This window comes from Pristiophorus japonicus, chromosome 6 (assembly GCF_044704955.1).
Source record: "Pristiophorus japonicus isolate sPriJap1 chromosome 6, sPriJap1.hap1, whole genome shotgun sequence".
Taxonomy (NCBI): Eukaryota; Metazoa; Chordata; class Chondrichthyes; family Pristiophoridae; genus Pristiophorus; species Pristiophorus japonicus.
Genome location: NC_091982.1, coordinates 175,828,297 through 175,851,384, shown reverse-complemented (window position 1 = coordinate 175,851,384; position 23,088 = coordinate 175,828,297). Strand labels below are relative to the sequence as shown.

At 42.9% G+C, this 23,088-nt stretch overlaps 1 protein-coding gene across 4 annotated transcripts in view; it reads right to left on the bottom strand.

Moving 5' to 3' along the window:
* Positions 1-23,088, bottom strand: part of fxr1 (FMR1 autosomal homolog 1) — a 109,704-nt gene that overhangs the window by 7,317 nt on the left and 79,299 nt on the right. For 3 of the 4 annotated variants that reach the window (XM_070883424.1, XM_070883423.1, XM_070883427.1), the window contains 5 exons: positions 20,744-20,830; positions 16,894-17,092; positions 15,174-15,383; positions 13,377-13,586; positions 13,139-13,234 (listed from right to left, as the gene is read on the bottom strand). In XM_070883424.1, coding sequence (XP_070739525.1) covers positions 13,139-13,234; positions 13,377-13,586; positions 15,174-15,383; positions 16,894-17,092; positions 20,744-20,830 — 802 coding nt within the window. The remainder of the gene's footprint in view (positions 1-13,138; positions 13,235-13,376; positions 13,587-15,173; positions 15,384-16,893; positions 17,093-20,743; positions 20,831-23,088) is intronic. The other variant, XM_070883425.1, reaches the window with a different exon arrangement.

The window sequence follows — 23,088 nt, the reverse complement described above, 5'->3', positions numbered from 1 at the left end:
AGGTGACTGTAAAGTCCAATACCGGAATTAGTCTCTGTCACAGGTAGGGCAGACAGTCGTTAAAGGAAAGGATAGGTGGGACTGGTTTGCTGCATGCTCCTTCCACTGCCTGCACTTGGTTTTTGTATGCTTTTGGTGATGAGACTCGAGGTGCTCAGCGTCCTCCCGGATGCTCTTCTTCCACTTAGGGCAGTCTTTGGCCAGGGAGTCCCAGGTGTTGGTGGGGATGTTGCACTTTATCAAGGAGGCTTTGAGGGTGTCCTTGAAATGTTTCCTCTGCCCACCTAGGGCTCGCTTGCCGTGTAGGAGTTCCGAGTGGAGCGCTTGCTTTGGGAGTCTTGTGTCATGTATGTGGACAATGTGGCCCGCCCAACGGAGCTGGTCGAGTGTGGTCAAGTGCTTTGATGCTGGGGATGTTGGCTTGATCGAGAACACCGACATTGGTGCGTCTATTCTCCCAGGGGATTTGCAGGATCTTGCAGAGACATCGTTGGTGGTATTTCTCCAGCGATTTGAGGTGCCTGCTGTATATGGTCCACATCTCAGCCATACAGGATGGCAGGTATCATTACAGCCCTGTAGACCATAAGATGGTGCCAGATGATCCTCGAACCCTATCAAACCATACAAGTGCTCTAGTCAGGCTGCACCATCAATACCAAGCCCAGTTCTGGTCACCAAGGCACGAGAGAGAAAAAGAGAGGCAGTACAGATAGCCACAAAGCTAATTCTTAGTGCCAAAGGTCTGAGTTAAGAAAAAATGAAGAAACTTGTATTTTTCAGTCTGAATAGGAGGCATTTGAGAGGTGATCTTAGAGGTATACTAGTTAAGGAAATGGCAGTCAAATCTAAAATATTACTTTAAATTAAACTGCAAGAAATTGGACAAGAAAATAAAAGTTCCAATGAGCAAAAGGTAAATTTAGGTCTGACATCAGGAAATGCTTCATGCAGTTAACAACATATGGAATAGTCTTCCTGATAGAATCATTTAAGCAACAACTGGATGCTGCAATGGGATGGAGGGGGGGTGGGCAGATTTAATATATTTCTAGGTGGATCAATTAAGAAAGGCTGCATGGTGTTCCCTATCCCAAATTATCTTGAGATATTGTAACAGGCCATGGGTTTGGTTTGGATAAATGCTAAATTGCAATATAGCTTGTGGGCTCAAGTGACATTCATTTCTGTTTCTCAAAACCTTATATTGATTTTTCTGGAAAGACAATTCATCAAGTACCGCAGAATTGTTTTATGGGATTCTTTGCTTTGAGGCGAGTCTGCATTGCTAAACGATCAAAAATCAATGTGCTGACTTCCAAGATGAGACAGATATACCTGTAGTATGAGTACATGAGATTCCATCGCCACATATATGTGAGCACCATCGGAGCAGGCCGGGGAGCAGAAGGAGCAGCGTGTCGGCATACCACGCCAGAGAGCAGCACGTGCTGGAGCAGCAGAGCAACGGCAGTGAAGAGGAACGTCAGCAAGATCCAGATCGGTGATTGGAGCATGGGCAGGTACAGCAGGAGCGGCGCAAGATTGTCGAGGGACGTGATCGGGGCCCAGGAGAGGCACGAGTTCAGGGCCAGGAGCAGCACGGGCAGGCCCACACTGCGCTGTGTGTGCGCAATAGGCCCGTGCAGCAGAGCTGGTCTCCAGTCGTCTTAGTTAATCCTTGCCACTGCACCAAGACCTAGCTCTGTCAAGCCCGTGTGATGGTTGGTGTGCAACGGTCACCACGTTTAAAAAAAACATTCACGCACCCTTCAAGATTTAGCTTGGGACCTGGAATATTAGGTCCTTCATTGAAACACCTGTGAACTTTTTGACATGGAAGCAAGTCATCCTCGATTCGAGGGACTGCCTATGATGATATGTGAGACAGTTAATCTAAATGCTCACTGCATAGATAGTGCATCACAGACAATGCAGACTACACAATAAGTGTTCAAACCTGAAAATCTCTCATCACCATGGTATTTTATTTAAAAGATTACTTCTTGTGGTTAGCAGTAGTATTTCAGATGGTTATTTCATAGTTTTGAGTAATTTGGGAATTTACATCCGGATATCGATTTATCAATAGTTTTTGCTTTAAACCAAAAACTGGAATCACTGAGCACAGCAAAATGAGAAACCAGATTACTGCAATATAGATTTCAGCTGAATTAATTTATGCATGAATGTACATTTGTAAAAAAAAGTACACAAATACACTGTCCAAGTTTTACAAGAGTTGAGCCCTGAGGGAAATCTTTATTAGTCGGGAAATTGTGTTGGGGAAATTGATGGGATTGAAGGCCGATAAATCCCCAGGGCCTGATGGACTGCATCCTAGAGTACTTAAGGAGGTGGCCTTGGAAATAGCGGATGCATTGACAGTCATTTTCCAACATTCCATTGACTCTGGATCAGTTCCTATGGAGTGGAGGGTAGCCAATGTAACCCCACTTTTTAAAAAAGGAGGGAGAGAGAAAACAGGGAATTATAGACCGGTCAGCCTGACCTCAGTAGTGGGTAAAATGATGGAATCAATTATTAAGGATGTCATAGCAGTGTATCTGGAAAATGGTGACATGATAGGTCCAAGTCAGCATGGATTTGTGAAAGGGAAATCATGCTTGACAAATCTTCTGGAATTTTTTGAGGATGTTTCCAGTAAAGTGGACAAAGGAGAACCAGTTGATGTGGTATATTTGGACTTTCAGAAGGCTTTCGACAAGGTCCCACACAAGAGATTAATGTGCAAAGTTAAAGCACATGGGATTGGGGGTAGTGTGCTGACGTGGATTGAGAACTGGTTGTCAGACAGGAAGCAAAGAGTAGGAGTAAACGGGTACTTTTCAGAATGGCAGGCAGTGACTAGTGGAGTGCCGCAAGGTTCTGTGCTGGGGCCCCAGCTGTTTACATTGTACATTAATGATTTAGACGAGGGGATTAAATGCAGTATCTCCAAATTTGCGGATGATACTAAGTTGGGTGGCAGTGTGAGCTGCGAGGAGGATGCTATTAGGCTGCAGAGTGACTTGGATAGGTTAGGTGAGTGGGCAAATGCATGGCAGATGAAGTATAATGTGGATAAGTGTGAGGTTATCCACTTTGGTGGTAAAAACAGAGAGACAGACTATTATCTGAATGGTGACAGATTAGGAAAAGGGAAGGTGCAACGAGACCTGGGTGTCATGGTTCATCAGTCATTGAAGGTTGGCATGCAGGTACAGCAGGCGGTTAAGAAAGCAAATGGCATGTTGGCCTTCATAGCGAGGGGATTTGAATACAGGGGCAGGGAGGTGTTGCTACAGTTGTACAGGGCCTTGGTGAGGCCACACCTGGAGTATTGTGTACAGTTTTGGTCTCCTAACTTGAGGAAGGACATTCTTGCTATTGAGGGAGTGCAGCGAAGGTTCACCAGACTGATTCCCGGGATGGCGGGACTGACCTATCAAGAAAGATTGGATCAATTGGGATTGTATTCACTGGAGTTCAGAAGAATGAGAGGGGACCTCATAGAAACGTTTAAAATTCTGACGGGTTTAGACAGGTTAGATGCAGAAAGAATGTTCCCAATGTTGGGGAAGTCCAGAACCAGGGGTCACAGTCTGAGGATAAGGGGTAAGCCATTTAGGACCGAGATGAGGAGAAACTTCTTCACCCAGAGAGTGGTGAACCTGTGGAATTCTCTACCACAGAAAGTAGTTGAGGCCAATTCACTAAATATATTCAAAAGGGAGTTAGATGAAGTCCTTACTACTCGGGGGATCAAGGGTTATGGCGAAAAAGCAGGAAGGGGGTACTGAAGTTTCATGTTCAGCCATGAACTCATTGAATGGCGGTGCAGGCTAGAAGGGCTGAATGGCCTGCTCCTGCACCTATTTTCTATGTTTCTATGTTTCAATGTTACATCACGGCATGATCTCAATCTTGACTAGACAACTGACAAATATGGCAAGCAGATCCAAGACAAAGGGAAAGAAAAAAAACAAGAAGGTAATCCACCTTGCTCTTTTGGATGTAATTCAATGGCAGGTTAGATCCTGGCACTGAAAGAGGTGTGGGAACAGGTTGCCTACACAGTCTCAATTGAGAAAACAAACTGCACATTTTGTTGTAAACAATAAAGATTCTCAAACATTTTTCAAGTCATGCCCTACCAAAGAATTCTTAGCAGCTCACCCAGACTACCTACCAACTCTGATACCAGTAAGTCTGAAATAATGGTTGAGAAAATGCAAGTATCAAAAAGATCTTTTACTACTGACCAACACTTAATAAATTAGCAAACATCATGAAACACTTGCAGTTGTAAGCATGGCAGAAACGGGAGTAGGCCATTCAGCCCCTCCAGCCTGTTGTCATTCAATCACATCATAGCTAATTTGCGTCATGTATTCAACTGTCATTGTAACCCATGTATAAACTGACCTAAGTTGTACACCGTGAGAACACTGACCACTAGGTGGTGAACTTGTGGGAGACACTCCAACCCTGGACTTTCAGGTATAAAAGGGGAAGCTCCACCCATCTTCTCCACTTCAGTGCTGGCGAATAAAGGTTACTGGTCACAGAGTGACCTTCTCTCTAGTATGGGCCTCATGTGCATTTGTAGTGTATAGTAAGGACATATTATTGGCGATGAGAAACTGGGATTTAAACCATGCAAGCATGGCCACGGGCAGCACAGAGAAGAGGTACTGTGTTGGTGATGATTGGGACGATTTTATTGAGAGACTACATCAAAATTTCGTCACTAAGGATTGACTGGGACAGGATTTGGCCAACAAACGCAGGGCTCATCTCCTGACTGTGGATCCAGTACGTACACCCTGATGAAGGACCTTCTAGCGCCAGAGAAGCCGGCGGACAAGACTTTTAAGAGCTCACTAAGTTGATCGGGGAACACTTTAAACCGGCGAGCAGCATGCACATGGCGAGACACCGGTTTTACACACACAGGCGACAAGAAGGGCAAAGCGTTCCAGACTTCGTGGCAGACCTCCAGCGACTAGCGAGCCTTTGTAAGTTCCCAGATGCATGCAGAGCGGAGATGCTGCGAGACTTTTTTTTTAAATTGAGGGCATCGGGTACGCTGGGGTTTTCAGGAAACTGATCGAGACCAAAGACTTGATCCTGGAAACGGCGGTTTTGATGGCCCAAACATTTATCTCAGGGGAGGAAGAGACCAGAATGATGTTTGACAAAAATCTTGGTTTAAGTGCAGCAAATGGACAGGGAGTCAACATTGTTAACGCGGCACACAGTTCTCCAGGCAGACAGGGGCAATCGGACATGCCCGAGCATATAGTCGAACTCAAAGGGGGAATTCAACAGAGATAATGACTATTCATGCCATCGCAAGGGACAATGCGGCCAGTAATGGGGCCATCAACACTTGTCAATGATACGTTTAAGGACAGTTAGAGACAGTCAGAGATGATCGACTTGTAATGGACCTTTTGTTTCCAACAACTGCTCATGTTGGAGGTGTGGAGGCAAACACACAGCCAGAGCTTGCAGGTATCAGCAATATACCTGCAGAAACTGCAATGTCAGCGGTCACTTGGCGCGTATGTGCAGGAAGCCTGCAGCCAGGTTGATGTACGAGGACGACGGGCCCGATGTAAGCCCTACGAGGCCAAATGGACACTGGGGGAAAATCGCTGGAAGCTGAAGTTGAGCGAGTTCATGTGGAGCACATATACAGTTCATACACCAGGACACCGATAATGATGAAAGTGCTCCTCAATGGCATCCTAGTATCAATGGAGCGAGACACGGGGTCCAGCCAGTCCCTGATAAGTATCAAACAGTTCGACAAGTTGTGGGCATCCAAGGCCAGGAGGCCAAAATTATTGCCGATTGACGTACAGCTACGGACATATACAAAGGATATAATTCCGGTGCTAGGCAGCGCGCCACAGTAGTCGTGACCCACAAAGATTCGGAGAACAGATTGCCACTCTGGATTGTCCCGGGGGACAGTCCCGCGCTGCTGGGGAGGAGCTGGCTTGCTGTCATGAACTGGAAATGGAGCGATGTCAATGCAATTTCTTCTGTGGAGCAAATATCATGCTCACAGGTCCTGGACAAATTTGACTCACTATTTCAACCCGGCATTGGCACTTTCATGGGGCCAAGGTAGTGATTCACATAAACCCGGACGCCAGGCCAATACACCACAAGGCCAGAGCGGCGCTGTACGTGATGCGGGAAAAGATAGAAGGCATCATCTCGCCAGTCGAATTCATTGACCGGGCGAGCCCGATTGTGCCGGTGCTCAAGGCGGATGGGTCGGTCAGGGTATGTGGTGATCACAAAGCCACCATCAATCGGGTGTCACTCCAAGACTAGTACCCGTTACCGAGAGCGGAGGACCTCTTTGCGACGCTATCCGGTGGCAAACTTTTTTCAAAATTGGATCTGACCTCAGCTTACATGACCCAGGAGCTGGCGAGTGAGTCGAAGAAGCTGACCACCATCACGACACACAAGGGGTTGTTTGAGTACAACAGATGTCCGTTCGGAATTCGCTCGGCCGCCGCGATCTTTCAACGAAACATGGAAAGTCTCAAGTTGATTCCAAGGACGGTGGTTTTTCAAGACGACATCCTCATCACGGGTTGTGATACTGAAGAACACCTCCACAACCTAGAGGAGGTGCTACGCAGACTGGACCTGGTAGGTCTGCGACTGAAAAAGGCGAAGTGCGTCTTCCTAGCTCCAGAGGTAGAATTCCTGGGGATGAGGGCAGCAGACGGGATTAGACCTACTGCATCCAAAACGGAAGCGATCCAGAGAGCACCCAGACCCCGTAACACGATGGAGCTGCATTCGTTCCTGGGGCTCCTGAACTATTTTGGTAACTTTCTTCCCAAATTGAGCACGATGTTGGAGCCACTACATGTGCTCCTACGCAAAGATCGCGAATGGGTCTGGAGGGACAGCCAGGAAAGGGCTTTCGATGGAGCTTAACAAATTGCGTGCTCTAACAATCTGTTAACGCTATATGACCCATGTAAGAAACTTGTTTTAACGTGCGATGCGTCGTCCTATGGGTGGGGTGTATGTTGCAGCATGTTAATGCCAAGAGTCAGTTACAGCCGGTAGCTTATGCCTCCAGAAGTCTGTCCCAGGCAGAAAGGGGCTACAGGATGGTAGAAAAGGAAGCACTTGCATGTGGAGATGCAGTAAAAAAAAATGTACTAGTACCTGTTTGGCAAGAAATTTGAGCTGGAGACAGATCACAAACCCCTAACGTCCCATTTGGCCGACAACAAGGTCATAAATGCAAATGCGTCGACCCGCATACAGGTGGGCACTCACGTTAGCCGCCTATGACTATACGATTCGGCACAGTAGCCACCACCGAGGGGGCAACCGAGCATGCTGCTGAGATGGTCATGACCTGTTCAAGCTTTCGAAAGCGCAGGCTCACCCGTGACAGCCCGTCAGGTCCAAGTCTGGACGAACAGAGACCCGCTACTGTCTCTAGTCAAGAAATGTGTCCTGAATGGGGACTGGGCAGCCACGTACGGGGCAAGCCCTGAGGAATTTAAACATTTCACAGGCGCAAGGATGAACTCTCAATTCAGGCCGATTGCCTACTATGGGGAAACCGAGTAGTCATGCCCCAGATGGGCAGAGGCGTTCATCCGAAAACTCCACAATGAGCAGCCGGGCATTGTCATGATGAAGGCAATTGCCAGGTCACACGTTTGGTGGCCAGGGATAGATGCAGACCTAGAACTGTGTGTTCGCAGGTGCAACACGTGTGCCCAGCTGGGCAATGCGCCCAGGGAAGCCCTCCCCTTAGCCCCTGGTCCTGGCCCGCCAAGCCATGGTCACCATCATGGGAAAAATGTTTTTGGTTGTAGTCGATGCCTACTCCAAATGGATCAAGTGTGACATTCTCAATTCAAGCACATCCTCTGCCACGGTAGAAAGTCTACGGGCAATGTACGCCACCCATGGTCTCCCGGACGTCTTGGTCAGCGACAATGGCCCGTGCTTTACAAGCATTGAATTCCAGGACTTCATGGCAGGAAATGGTATCAACCATGTCAGAACGGCACCGTTCAAGCCGGCCTCAAATGGCCAGGCGGAGCGAGCAGTGCAGATAATCAAACAGAGGATGCTCAGAATCCAAGGGGGTTCCCTGCAAAGCCGCTCATCATGCCTCCTGTTGGCCAATACATCCCGACCACACTCGCTCACAGGGGTTCCACCCGCAGAGCTGCTAATGAAAAGGACGCTCAAAACCAGGTTATCCCTTATACACCCCACCATGAAAGAAATTGTTGAGAGCAGGCACCGGTCACAATGTGACTACCATGACAGGAATGCGAGGGCGCGTGATGTATTGATGTCAATGACTCTGTTTTTGTCCTCAACTACGCTGCAGGGCCCAAATGGCTCGCAGACACTGTGATTGCCAAAGAGGGGAATAGGATTCTGGTAGTTAAACTTACCAAGGACAAATCTGCCACAAACACGTGGATCAAACAAAATGGAGGTTCAGCAACCCCATAGAAGAAGCAGAGGAAGAACACGACGTAGCGTTTACTCCACCACAGGTGACCGAACACCGGAACCAAGTGGAGGAGAGCCCAGTCACTGTGGGCAGTCCGGACAGGCCTGAGGCACCGCAAACAGCAGACACTCAGGCCACGCCCAACAACCGGAGCCCCAACTCAGGCACTCCACAAGGGAGCGCAAAACACCAGAGACTTAACCTGTGATCCCAGTAAGGTTTTTTGGGGGGGGGAGATGTCATGTATTCAACTGTCATTGTAATCCATGTATAAACTGACCTAAGTTGTACACCGTGAGAACACTGACCACTAGGTGGTGAACTTGTGGGAGACACTCCTAACCTGAACTTTCAGATACACTTCAGTGCTTGCTAATAAAGGTTACTGGTTACAGAGTGACCTTCTCTCTAGTATGGGCCTCGTGTGCATTTGTACTGTATAGTAAGGACATATTAATTTGTACCTCAACTCCGTTTACCCGCCTTTGATCCATATTCCTTGATAACCTTACCCAACAAAAATCTATCGATCTTTTGAAAATGTTAACTGACAGTAACCACAGCCTTTTGTGGGAGAGAGTTCCAGATTTCCACGACTGTGAGAAAAAGTGCTTTCTGATTTCACCCCTAAATGGCCTAGTACTCATTTTAAGATTGTGCCTCCTTGTTCTGTATTTCACCATCAGAGGAAATAGTTTCTCCATTTAATCCCTTTAACATTTTAAACACCTCAATTAGATCACCCTCGACCGTCTAAATTTAAGGGAATACAAGCCAAGTTTTAAGCAACCTGTCCTCATAATTTAATCCTTTAAGCCCTGGTGTCATCTGGTGAATCTACACTGTACCCACTTCCAAAGCCAATATATCCTTCCTGTGGTGCAGTGCCCAAAACTGAACACAGTACCCCACAGATAGGGTCCGACCAAGGCTCTGTAAAACTGAAACATCACTTCCACACTTGAATTCAAACCCCCTTAAGATTAAAAAAAACATATTGGCCTTTCTGATTACTTTTTGTGCTTTATGCACATGGACACCCAAATCCTTTTGTCCCTCCACAGTTCCTAGTCTCTCGCCTTTAAGGAAATATTTCAATTTGTTTTTCTTGTATTCTAAGTGGATGACCTCACACTTTCCCACATCAAATATCTGTCACTTAATGTGTTTTTATCTCTTTGCAACTTCCTGCTCCAATCTACACAACTTACTGTGCCTCCTAATTTAGTGCCATCTGCAAACTTGGATATACAACTTCATCGAAGTCACTGCTATATAGGAGCAGCTGCAAGTTACAGCATCCTATACAAAATCCTAATAACGCCCTAGTACCCACTTTGCAAACTTCTGTGTCTTCACTACCAAGCAAAAACATCCATAATCTTGTCAGTACTGCAATGCACATATACATTCTGCCCATTGATAACTTAATTGGAACTAAAGTTGATTTTCCTTGCAATTCTAAATAGCTTATGGCAAGATGATTTTTCTCAGTTCTTCCAATTTCTAAAAACAAAAAAAAAACTATTTTGTTTTCACATACTACAGTCAAATAAGACCTCTTGTTTTACATTAGGCTAAATATTGCAATTTGGTTATGCAAACTTAATTTAGTTGGGTAATATATAGCAGTAATGTTACGAGATTCTTTTACTGAATCTTGATTATTGACTCCTCCAATGATAATGGAGAAAATGGGAATACTGGTAATGCAAGTGGAAGTGGTGTGATTTACTGTCTGTTCGAAGGATGACACTTTCTGGATGATAAATGCAACAGATTGTTTTCCCTATCTCCTCCCTGCCTTTGTCAGGTCTAGTACGGCTTGGGAACCAGTGGTATACAGCATCTTCTAAATAATTTGACACAGCAGAATATGATTGAAAATATATTTTTTTCTGGGAAGCAAAATTTATTATTAACTGATCTGCTTTTGGAAAAGAAAGTTGGCACCTACTCTCTTCTATTCATTTGGTATCATTCACACATTCTTCAGTTCCTCAGAAATGTGATAAAGGCATCTTGTGGCAGTAAGAGCCACTGCACTAGCTTAAAAAAAACAATCCAGTTGCTGAGATGCTGACTCAAAGTTCAGGAGTAGGCCTTTCGAGCCTGCACCACCATTCAATAAGATCATGGCTGATCATTCACCTCAGTACCCCTTTTCTGCTTTCTCTTCATACCCCCTGATCCTTTTAGCCGTAAGGGCGATATCTAACTCCCTCTTGAATATATCCAATGAACTGGCATCAACAACTCTGCGGTAGAGAATTCCACAGGTTAACAACTCTCAGTGAAGAAGTTTCTCCTCATCTCAGTCCTAAATGGCTTACCCCTTATCCTTAGACTGTGTTCTCTGGTTCTGGACTACCCCATCGGGAACATTCTTCCTGCATCTAATCTAAAGATGCTACTTATACAGTAATTTAATTGATTATGTATTGTGAAACACAACATAATAAAGGATGGTTAGTGAATGTGGAACAAGATCTGAAATTTTGATCTTTTGGAATTCATTTGAACCATTTGTCACTGCTGTAAGTAGAACCCTTGTGCACAATTTAAAAAAATCTTTAGTGGCATGTGATTTTATCAGTTTATCTAAAGTGGACACCACTGCATATTTTAAGTGCAACTTTAAGTCATTAAAAAATATACAAACTGTTGTGTTACCTACAGCTGGTATCATCTTCCTTGTTCTTTGAAGAAAACACAAAATCCATATGCAATTAATATGAAACTCATTAAAAAAATGTAATTTTAATGTGTGCCTTTGAATTACTATTTGGGTCAGTTGGTCTTCCACACATTGTCGTACAAGGGTGAAGATCAATGCAAGACCCTGTGCAATAAGAAATGGAAGAATACCTGACCAAACCAACTACCAAAAGTTATCTTTTCGCTGTAGATGACACTGAACTTTAATTGTATATGGAGGCTGATTGAATGAGGAAAAAATGTATTTTCAAAAAAATTAATTCTACATCAACAAGCTTATAGTAGTTATATCATAGTCATTAATTCTTCAGTGAAAAGATGGAAATATCCCAGCATTAAAAAAAAATTCTAACAAACATCATAGCATATAATACATAAAATAATGCTACGCTGGAGCAATTCTCAGGAATAATTTGAGTTTGGGATTCAAGACATCAAACACCAGCTGAAGATTATTCTTGAACACAGATGCATGCATGTTACAACTAAAACAAAAATATTGGTGTAGCTTACTTAAAATTGTTATTTAATCAAAGGAATATCAATTAAAGATCATTTAGCAGTGTAAGGAACAGAAATGTTATATACATCTTGTAGTAAACAGTGAGGAGGATAGCAGCAGACTCATGAAATGAGCAGACACATGGCAGATTAAATTTAATAAAGGTGTGAAATGAGATATTTTGGGAGGAAGGACGAGGACAGGCAATATAAACTAAATGGTACAATTATAAATGGGATACAGGAACGAGAGACCTGGGTGTTTACAAGCAAACATCTTTGATGATGGCAGGAAAAATTGTTTCAACTAGCAGGTAGGTCAATAACCAGAGGAGGCAGATTTAAGTTATTTGGCAAATGAACCAAACGGGAGCAACAAGTTACTGCAATCTGGAATGCAATGCCTGAAAGGGTGGTAGAAACAGATTCAATAGTAACTCTCAAAAAGAAATTGGATATAAACTTGAAAAGGAGAAGTTTTCAGGCTATGGGGAAAGAGGTGAATGGGACTATTTAGATAGTTCTTCACATAGAGCTGAATGGCTTCCTTCTCTGCTGTAAGGTTCTATAATTGTATCTTACAGTACACAGTATATTGAAGAACAGTAGCTTGCACAATTCAGTAATTAGACTGCACAGTTTTCTTCCCTTCTCTCCTGTGAGGGATTCCATAAGCGGCAGTGTAAACCTCGACAGTGAAGGAGTATGAAGGCCATCACAACTAAACTTGTATCATGTGCTCATCTGACATCCACACACGCACACTTCCAGCAGCAGTTGTTGTTGTATAATAAGCAAGGCGGCTATTCAATTTTCCCTTTCTTAACTTTACGGCACTGAAGTCAATTGTAATACTCCAACCGCTGCCCAGGCTGGGATCAACTAAGCAGAGACCTTGGATTGAACCTGGGACTTTCATGGTCTGTATTGTTCAGAGACGGAGACGTCAAATCTGAGCCATCTGGGAACTCTGACTCTTCCTAATATCTGTAACTTCATCTGAAAATATAAATTAAAGCAAAGACCCTAGCAACTAGATGAGACTCTTTAGCAGTAGGCACGGAGAGATCAAGTACATGGCGCGCTTACTTGGAAGTTAAGGTATGTTTAACTGTCAATATTGTATTGTATTGTTACGTTTCTCAAATTTTTCTCCCCATGAACATAAAAAAAATTGCTAATTAAAGGTTTTCCTCTTCAATACAGGGTAATCAAAATTTAAATGCTTGTGTTAAGATTTTCAAAGCAGGTTTACCACTCACAAGCAGCAGGCCCATGAAGCCGTGGCTGTTAGAATTTAATTAATTAGATAAAGTGGAACAGCGATGCACACATTCAAAAACATCAAAACTCCAAACACCCTAGCATGCTAGTTGTGGCCATTACCTGGCTGGCTGTCTCTGCTCAGAGAGCTTTCAATTTGACCACGTAAACGACGTCTGCGGCTACGATTACGCCGCTGTGGTTTCCTTTCATTATCATCTGCAAATGTAAAGTGTGATGGAGGCTTTCTCTTTAGTGTTTTACTTATAACAGCAGTCCTATGCATGGAGTCAATTCAAGTAAAATTTTAGTTGGCCAAGTACATTCTTTCAAATGGTGTATAAATGCGATATATACCTACCTAAACCATTCTCATTAACTGAAGCACTGTCAGATTCGGTCATTCCATCAATCATGGTAGCATCATCATCTGTCCTACGCCTACGTGATCTCCTGCGGCGGTTTGAGCTGCTGTGAGATTCACTACCATCAGTGTCTGCTGTTTGGTCTGTTTCGGTGTTATCTGTGTTATCTAGCAAACTGTAAGGATTGCTATCTGGATCCTTGAACACTAAGGGGAAAACAGATATTCTGATGAGAACAACCAATGTTTTTCAAGTTCTTCTTTCAAAGATACGAATTGTGGTTAATATTTTTATTCCTTTACATTGTCTGAGCTGATAAGCATCGCAAAAGGTGATTTATAACAGTATACAAGCGTATCTAAGTTTATAGGGGTTAGTAAGTTATTAAATCCTGAAGTAAAAATAGACAAGGATTCTTGTCAAATAAATTGTGACAGACTGTTGAATCTTAGTGGACTATATTTGTTATTCATAAAAGCAGTTAAGTGTAGTGAAACCTGCACAAACAGAAAACTCCCAAAACAAGCACCTGCAAAAAAAACACACTTACTGGCAGTCTCAAATAACTTGCATTATAATAGATACAAATTGCCCCTTGTAACCACGGACACTCACAAATTACAAACAACGGACAGCCTTCAATACACCAAGTCCGTTTACAACATTAAACACCGGACACATAATTAAGTGCAAGGCAGCAGTCGGTGAAAATAATGACTTTTGTATAATGGAGATCTCTCTACCTAGTATGCATAGCGGCAGAGAAACTGCTTTATCTGTGGGATTGAATGCTTGAACGACTCTATCCCAGGGATAGAGGAGTATCATTACCACTATGGATGCTAGGTAAAGAGAACTCCATCACACAAAAGCCGTGAGCTCTGAAATCGGTGGGGGGGGGGGGGGGGGGGGGGGGAAGAGAAGAGGCAGAAATCAAGGTGTCACATGATCATACCCTACTTCACCAGTATCCAGATACTGATGAGCTGTTAACAGCCCAATATCCAGCTGAATGGCTTCCCTCTATGCTGCAAGATTCTATAATTGTGACTCATTGTACACAGTAACTTTCAAAAGGAAATTGGACTAACATTGCAGGCGATGAGGAAGGAGCAAGGGAGAGGGATGAATTGGATAGCTCTTTCAAAGAGCCGGCACAGGCAAAATGAGTTGAATGGCTTCCTTCGGTACTGCATGATTTACAATGCAAAATGAGTACTCTGCCCTCAAGGGAAATGTTTGGACAAAAATGTGTGCAGGAACACCCATCTATCAGACACATCTTAAGTCACAAGGTACAAGTTCTTCATGCCACAACAACTTGAGATGTTGATCCTTTCCCAAGCAAACAAATTCTATACACTGTCTAAAATGCCCATGAATTGTGCCCATTCAATGATCCTTCTAATTTATTACTGATGCAAGGTATGACATCATAGTCCCACAACAAAAGCAGCATGCACCAACTGTAGTGTTCTAAACTTCATTAAGTTATCTCAAGTCACTTTACTGCCACTTAGGAATTTAAAACAACTATTAAACCAGCAATTTTCCTTCTTTGGAAAACTTACCAGCACCTCCAGGCTGCTGAGCTGCATTCCACATGTGCTACTAAATACACACATGCAAACCACTGCCTTTTCCCGATTCAACATTGACCTGATTGACTGTGGTTATTCAGCACAATCATTTGTGTCACTGTCAAAAATGCAGTCATGACTGCAGTATAACTGGGGTATACAAAGCACTATTTTCAGACTGTACTGGATTAAAGACATGTTTACAAAACCTACCTGAGCTAATTGATGAGTTTCCACCTCGTGGTCCCCCACGACCCCTGTTGGATTGTCCTCCACCCCGCCCTCTCCCTGCTCCAGGCCGCCTTCGATTATCACGATGTGGTCTTGCATCCCGATCATCTTCAGCAGCCAGTGACCAATCACTTAATTCATCCCTTCGTTCAGATTCAGTTTCCGAAGCGTTTGACAATTCTGAATTTGTACCTGTGTAATCAATAAATACAATAAACTACAGTTGTGAACAAGCTCAAATAAATTTGAGTCCATATACAATAGTTCCGTTGTCCAATAACAAAATCATCCTTCCCTCAAATCATGAGACTATGCAAACAAATTCCATACACTCCGTCAAAAATGCCCTTGAATTGTTTGAGATTATCTTCACCTTGTGGCCAGTTACCGTATCAATCAGTGGTAACAAACCATCACTGCTGACCTGCATAATCTTGAAGACCTTTATATCAGATCATCTTTTAATCTTCTCAGCTCTAGTGAAAAAGCCCAAACTTGTCAAGTCTTTCTTCATAACAGTAACTTCTTATCTGTGGTAACATCCTAATGAATCTCCACCACATCTTTCCAATATTCCAACTACAGCCTAACCAAGGTCTTGTACAAATTCAAGACGACCTCCTTGCTTTTGTATTCCAAGCTTCTAGATACAAAATCCAAGCTTCCATTTGCCTTTTTATGGAATTTTCGACTTGCATTGTCATCTTATGGGTAAAAGGAAATTAAAAAGGGACCTGCACACCAAGGTCCTTTTGCTTCTTTTCTGGATTAACAATTTTACCATACAACACATTTCCTTTCCCTATCCTAGCTTCCAAAAGGTAATATTTCACATTTTTCTACACTGGCGTGCATCTGCCACCATACTGCAAGCATATCTAGCCTTCCTACATTTCACAATCAGCACCACCACCCCCCACATTTGGTATCACTAAATTTCAATAGTATTCCCTCAGTTCCAAGTCTAAATCATTTATGCACATGTAATAAACAAGAAACACCACTCACCACATACAGATGGTCCAATAAATTTCCTTTTACCCATAACCTTTGCTTTCAACAATCTTGATATACATTCCCCAATCCATTATCATTTCTGTAAGTCTCCAAGGACCCATCCTTGGCCCCCTTGCTGACACCAACAATAGGCACAGGGCCAGCTTTTAGATGTATGCTGAGGATACCAAGGTATCTAGCCACCACTTTCCTTAAACCCATAACCAAATCTGTGCCATCAGCCTACCCATCTAACATTAAGCAATATATTGAAAACATGATCCTGGACAGAATATTAAAATGTTACATGAAACAACTGGTCAAGAAACCTATGCAAACGGGGGCTTATGGGATTTGGTATTAAGTAAAGACCAGGAGGTGACAGAGGATCTGTCAGAGAAAGCCTTGACATTGACAAAAAATATAGTGGGCTTGTTAGATGGAAACGAGTTCAATAGAAACATTACATTTTGGAAAGGCAGATTGAGGGGAAGAAAGGTTAGCTAAAAATGGTGAGCTGAACAGCACTGTTAGACAGAAAAGAAGAGACTCTGTTATTGCATCCTTCGCTTTCCTCAGGGTGTAAACTAATTTTATACTATATATAAACAACCTTTTCCTCCTCCATAATCATCTATTTCTATATTAGTCAGATGAAATAACTTAGCTAAAATCAACATGGAATAAAAATAGAAATTAAAATTACCATAACCAGAGGTATAATTTGGACCTCGACGACCACGGCCACGATAGGACCTGCTACCATGAAGTGAGGAAGCCGTACTTTCATCAGTGATATAGCCCTTATCTTTCTCTGGCCGACTTGTCACTGGCCTATACCCCATACCAATCTGCCGAAGTTGCTCATCAATTTGTAACCGGTCCATTCTTAACTGCTCGACTTCCTAAAACAGGTAAATACAAGGCAAATTAGAAAGATTACTTTCCCTTCAATCAACTGAGAAAACTATGATGCCATTTTTGAATGGTACTAATCATTATAATTTTTTTCCCCCCCGAAGGCTGTAGTTTCTATGGGGGACCAGAGGAAGGAGAAGGAAGGTGAGAGGAGGGCAAAGTGTCTAGTGGGGAGGGTGTCATTTCTTGTGCTGCCCAGAACAGGTGGAATCATTTCCATAGAAAACAATGTTTGTTCTCACATCATGAACAATGCCACAGTAGGTCTACTGGGTAACTAATTTACTTGAACCAGAATAAAACCTTATGAAAACTGAAATATTTAACAAATTATAATTTCAGTCCACCTTTAAAATATAGTGAATGACACACGATTCAGGGAATCAACATAATTTACAAACTCAGAAAAAACACTGCATGATGTAGAAAGCACAAGCAGCAACCCGCTAAATGCATTTTGTTTTACAGAATATTTCTGGGGAAAAATGTTCCTTTGCAGCATTAAAAAGACTTGGGTATTAAGCAACAACTTGATTATGCAAGTTATTGGGGAAACATGGCCATATTTATTTATAAACTGCTTGTAGAAAAGCTACCAAAAAGCATATGCAGATTGTACAGAAAATCCTGCTGTAAACACACAACAGATCTGCACTTTATCCTAGATTGATAGCCAGTTTGCTGATATCGATAATGCTCACACTATTCTAGGTGTCTCTGTTCAGTACAACAATTTCAATGATCAGAATTATCTCAAACTCAGGTTTCAAAGACCTGCATATGCCAAATGCAAAATGAAGAAAGCAATTAAAAGAGACAAGGAAGATCCCATGAAAGCATTATAAGTAACACAAAAGGCACCTTTTTTTCTATTTCAGAGGAATTCTGATTGTGTAACAGCTAAAATATCTGCTTGGGATGGAGAAGCAATCTGAAGTGTAAAGGAATACACAACCTTGTTTTCTTTGCTTGCTATGTTGATCCCATGTACATACTTGTTTTTTTGGTCTAGTTCCATGATAAATACAAATCTGTAAATAAGGTGGGAGGGGGTGGAGAGGGAGGGCAGGGCCGCCTTACATTTTGGGAGTTTCAGGTTACATTATTTGGATTGAGCATCACTGCCCACTCCCACAAGCAGACGTTAAGTCCCCAATAAACCGGAGTGTATAGTGAGGCTCAGGAATGAATCAGAGTCCTTGCCACTGATATCCAGCTTGCTAGAATACATCAGATGCTGCCACATGACCGCTTTGTTTTGGTACGTGGATTAGAAATACACGACAGGCGGTAAACTGACAGACAAATTTATTTCACATTACAGGTAAATGAAAAGTACTTTCTACAAGTAGTGTGTATGCAATTTTTATTATTTTCCTTGAAATGCCAAAAACAAAGACATATCTGCACTAATTCTCAATCTGAAGTTGATCCTTAAAACATCACTTCTTAAATGGCAAAATGCTAACATGGAACTAGTGATCTAACTCAGTCCCACTACTGGCTTTACACCGACTCCGAAACTGAGCCCAGCAGATACCTATAAGCTTGAAATCAGATGCTCCTGGCCACAGAAGTGTCCATCAAAAGGACTACAAGAATCATTGGGCCTATCCCCCTCGGATCCAACACAATACAGGCACAACTCGTTGATCTTATCCACTTATTAGTGGTGGTCTTCATAAAATCATAGATATTTACAGCACGGAAGGAGGCCATTCCAGCCTATCGTGTCCGCGCCGGCCAACCAAGAGTTATCCAGCCTAATCCCACTTTCCAGCTTTTGGTCTGTAGCCCTGTAAGTTACAGCACTTCAAGTGCACATCCAAGTATTTTTTAGATGTGGTGAGGCTTTCTGCCTCTACCACCCTTTCAGGCAGTGAATTCCAGACCCCCACCACAAACTGGATGAAGAAATTTCCCCTCATATCTCCTCTATACCTCCCCCCCCAATAACTTTAAATCTATGCCCCTGGTTGATGACCCCTCTGCCAAGGGAAATAGGCCCCTCATAATTTTATACACCTCAATCAGGTCTCCCCTCAGCCTCCTCTGTCCCAAAGAAAACAGACCCAGCATCTCCAATCTTTCCTTGTAGCCAAAATTCTCCAGTCCAGGCAACATCCTTGTAAATCTCCTCTGCACCCTTTCCAGTGCAATCACATCTTTCCTTTAATGTGGTGACCAGAACTGCGCACAGTACTCCAGCTGTGTCCTAACCAGTGTTTTATACAGTTCAAGCATAACCTCCTTGCTCTTGTATTCCATGCCTCGACTAATAGAGGCAAGTATTCCATATGCCTTCTTAACTACCTTATCCACCTGGCCTGCGGACCTGCATTCCAAGGTCCCTTTGTCCCTCTACACTTTTCAGTGTTGTATCATTTAATGTGTGTTCCCTAGCCTTGTTATACTTTCCCAAATGCATTACCTCACAGATATCTGGATTGAATTCCATTTGCCACTTTTCTGCCCACCTGACCAGTACATTGATATCTTCCTGCTGTTTGCAGCTTTAAGAACATAAGAAATAGGAGCAGGAGTAGACCATACGGCTCCTCGAGCCTGCTCTGCCATTTAATATGATCTTGGCTGATCCGATCATGGACTCGGGTCCACCTTTCTGCCCGCTCCCCATAACCCCTTATTCCCTTTCTTCTTCATTATCAACCATATAACAGACTATTTTAGTGTCATCTGCAAACTTCTTAATCATACCCCCAACATTCAAGTCCAAGTCATTGATATATACCACAAAAAGCATTTGATTGGCTTCTTTTTTGCTATTTTTTTTCCAAGTAAAGCACCATGCCGACGTGGTGCCTCCAGTGCATGCTTGCTGGGTTCGACTCCCTTGATCAAAGCTTTGCAGTAGGGCTGGGTCAGGTCAGGCACTATACATATGACACTGGTTTGGGAGAGTAATTGGACTATAGACTTTTTAAACTGCAAAACTGTGCATTAAACAAGTGTATGTATAACTTCAATTTCTGACTTGGAACCAACAAAATAAAGGGAAAGTACTTTAACTTACTAGCAATTCCAACTCAATATTGAAAGCACACAATCTACTTTGCAGGCCTCTGAGTTAAGTCTTCTTGAACAAATTTCTATATCCCACAGTTCCAAACCTGCTGTTCTATATTTAGCCCAAATGCAACCATCATCAAGAGTTTTGAACAGGCTGCTGTACAGATACTGCAGCACATCTATAGCAAACTCCACTACTTCGAATTTTTAGCTTGACCATTTTAAGAAAAATCCTCAAAAGCATATTGAGACAGTGAGTCAAGCAGCATAGCAGCAGTATTTCCTTTATAGCAAGATGCCATTCACTTCCCGTGTGCTGTTGCAGTGAAGTTGGGACACCATTTTAGCCAGCAAGACTGCAGAAACTACAACCAAGGCAATCTTGTTAAAGCTCCAACAGCAAAGTAATGGCAATCTCTACGGCTGATATTACCTATTGATAGTACAACATAATACTATCCTCCAGTTTTCTACAATCCAAGTGGAGCACCATTAAGATGCTTATTCCAGCAACTATTCTCAAATTCACTTAACTGTGTTTGCACTGACCAAGTGTTTCACGCGAACTCCACTATAGCTGTTACTACAGGGAAAATAAACATACGTACCTTCAGGTAAGAAATATGGTACTCCAAAAGAACTTGCACATTTTCAATGCTTTCCTTTGTTCCAACAAAAGTGAAAGGGACCATTCCCTATAGAAATTTTTAGAAAAATTATTAAAATCACCATTATTGCGACCTTTCAAACAATAAAATCAATGTTTTACACCTAAATAAGGTATACCTACATTTTCAAATCAAACTTACTCCCTTTGTAGTTAATATGGTCATCTTGTCCGTGAGGTCCATCTCCTGCTCCCTTGACCGCATTCCCACAAACCTCCTATCCAATTTCCCTTCCTGCCCCATACTAGCTGACATTGTAAATGTTCCGTCTTCTCAGGTATCCTTTCAAACCACATCAACCCCTCCTTAAAAAAAAACTCAAGACCCTTGCATACTGCCTCATTTACTCTCCTAAGTCCTTGAATGTGTTGTGGCCTCCCAAATCCATTCCCTTTTTTCCCCCGACAACTCTATATTTTAATCTCTCAAATCAGGTTTCGTTCCCTGCTACAGCACTGAAACAACTCTAATGAAAGTCACAAATGACATGCTCTATGAATGTGGTGCACTATCCCACCTCGCCATCTCAAACTCTGCAGTCCTTGACACGGTCAACCACGCTACCCCTCCTCCAATGCCTCTCCTGAACGGCGCGGCTCAGTGGAGACTACACTCGCTTGGATCCACTCTTAACTATAAAATCGTAGCCTGAACATCACCAGCAATGGTTTCTCTTCCTGCCTCCTCTACCTCCTGCTTCTTGGTGACATTATTCTACACGAGGTCAGCTATACCGTACATGCTAATGACACCCAGCTCTACTTCTCCATCACTCTTCTCGATCCCGCTACTGACTCTGTGTTGTCAGACTGCTTGTCCAACATCCAGTCCTGCATGATGCACAATTTCCCATTTAAACATTGGGAAGACTGAACCCATTGTTTTTGGCGCCTGCCACAAACTCTGTACCCTCACCACAAATTCCATCCCTTCATGCAGGACTTGCAATGGATGTCGGTCCTTCAACACCTCAAATTTAAAAGTCATGCTAGTGTTTAAATCTCTTCATGCCTTCCTATTTCTTACTTCCTCTAGCTCGACAACCCTCCGAGAACTCGCATTCCTCCGACTCGTGTCTTATGCACCCTCCACTCTTTGCCCTATCATAAGCCATGACTTCAGTCGCGAGCACTAAAGCTCTGGAATCCTGATCCTAAACCTCGCCACCTCCCTCTTCCTTTACGGCCCTCCTTAAAAAAAATCACTTTTGTAGTCACCCCTCCCAATATCTCCTGCTTTGGCTCGGCACCCATTTTTATCTGATCACCCATCTGTGAAGCACCTTGGGACATTTTTCTATGTTAAAGGCACTATATAAATGCAAATTGTTGTTGTGGTTACATAAAATGGTCATTCCGTCAAGCTTGTCTTCATTCAGATCACAAAATTAGCTTAAAATGCTGCTAAGATACTACTTCGAAATGTGAAGAAAATTCACTAATGACCACTAAAAGATAAATAAAACCTGCATTTATATAGCACCATTCAGGTCTTCAGGATATCAAAAGCATTTCACAAACAATGAACTACTTTTGAAGTGTAGTCACAATTGTATAGGCAAATGCAGCAGCTACATTGCACACAGTAGGTTCTCACAAAAAGCAATGTAATTAATAATCAGCTAATCTGTTTTGGTGATCACCGTTGAAGAATAACAGATGGTCACGGCATAGAAGTCCCCTGTTTGTCTGTGAATAATGACATGGGATCTTTACATCCACCTGAAGAGGCACACATGGCCTCAGTTTTAACATTTCAACCGAAAGTCGGCACCTTCAGACATTACAGTGCTCCTTCTATACTGCAATTAAATGTCAGCCTCGATGATTTACTTAGAATGGGACTGACACAAAGCCAAACTGATACTGTGGTACTGGGTCGATTTACCGCAAAGCCATGTTTACCAGTTATTGAAAATCTTTAAATCACAATAATCCACCAGTTCCTTCATTCAATTTGTTTACCGTTATACAGAAAAACAGGTACTAAGAACATAAGAAATAGGAGCAAGCTGAGGCCATTTGGCCCTATTCTTTGAGGATATAATGAGCATGGTGGATAGAGGTGTACCGATGGATGTGGTGTATTTAGATTTTCAAAAGGCATTCGATAAGGTGCCACACAAAAGGTTACTGCAGAAGATAAAGGTACGCGGAGTCAGAGGAAATGTATTAGCATGGATTGAGAATTGGCTGGCAAACAGAAAGCAGAGTCGGGATAAATGGGTCCTTTTTGGGTTGGAAATCGGTGGTTAGTGGTGTGCCACAGGGATCGGTGCTGGGACC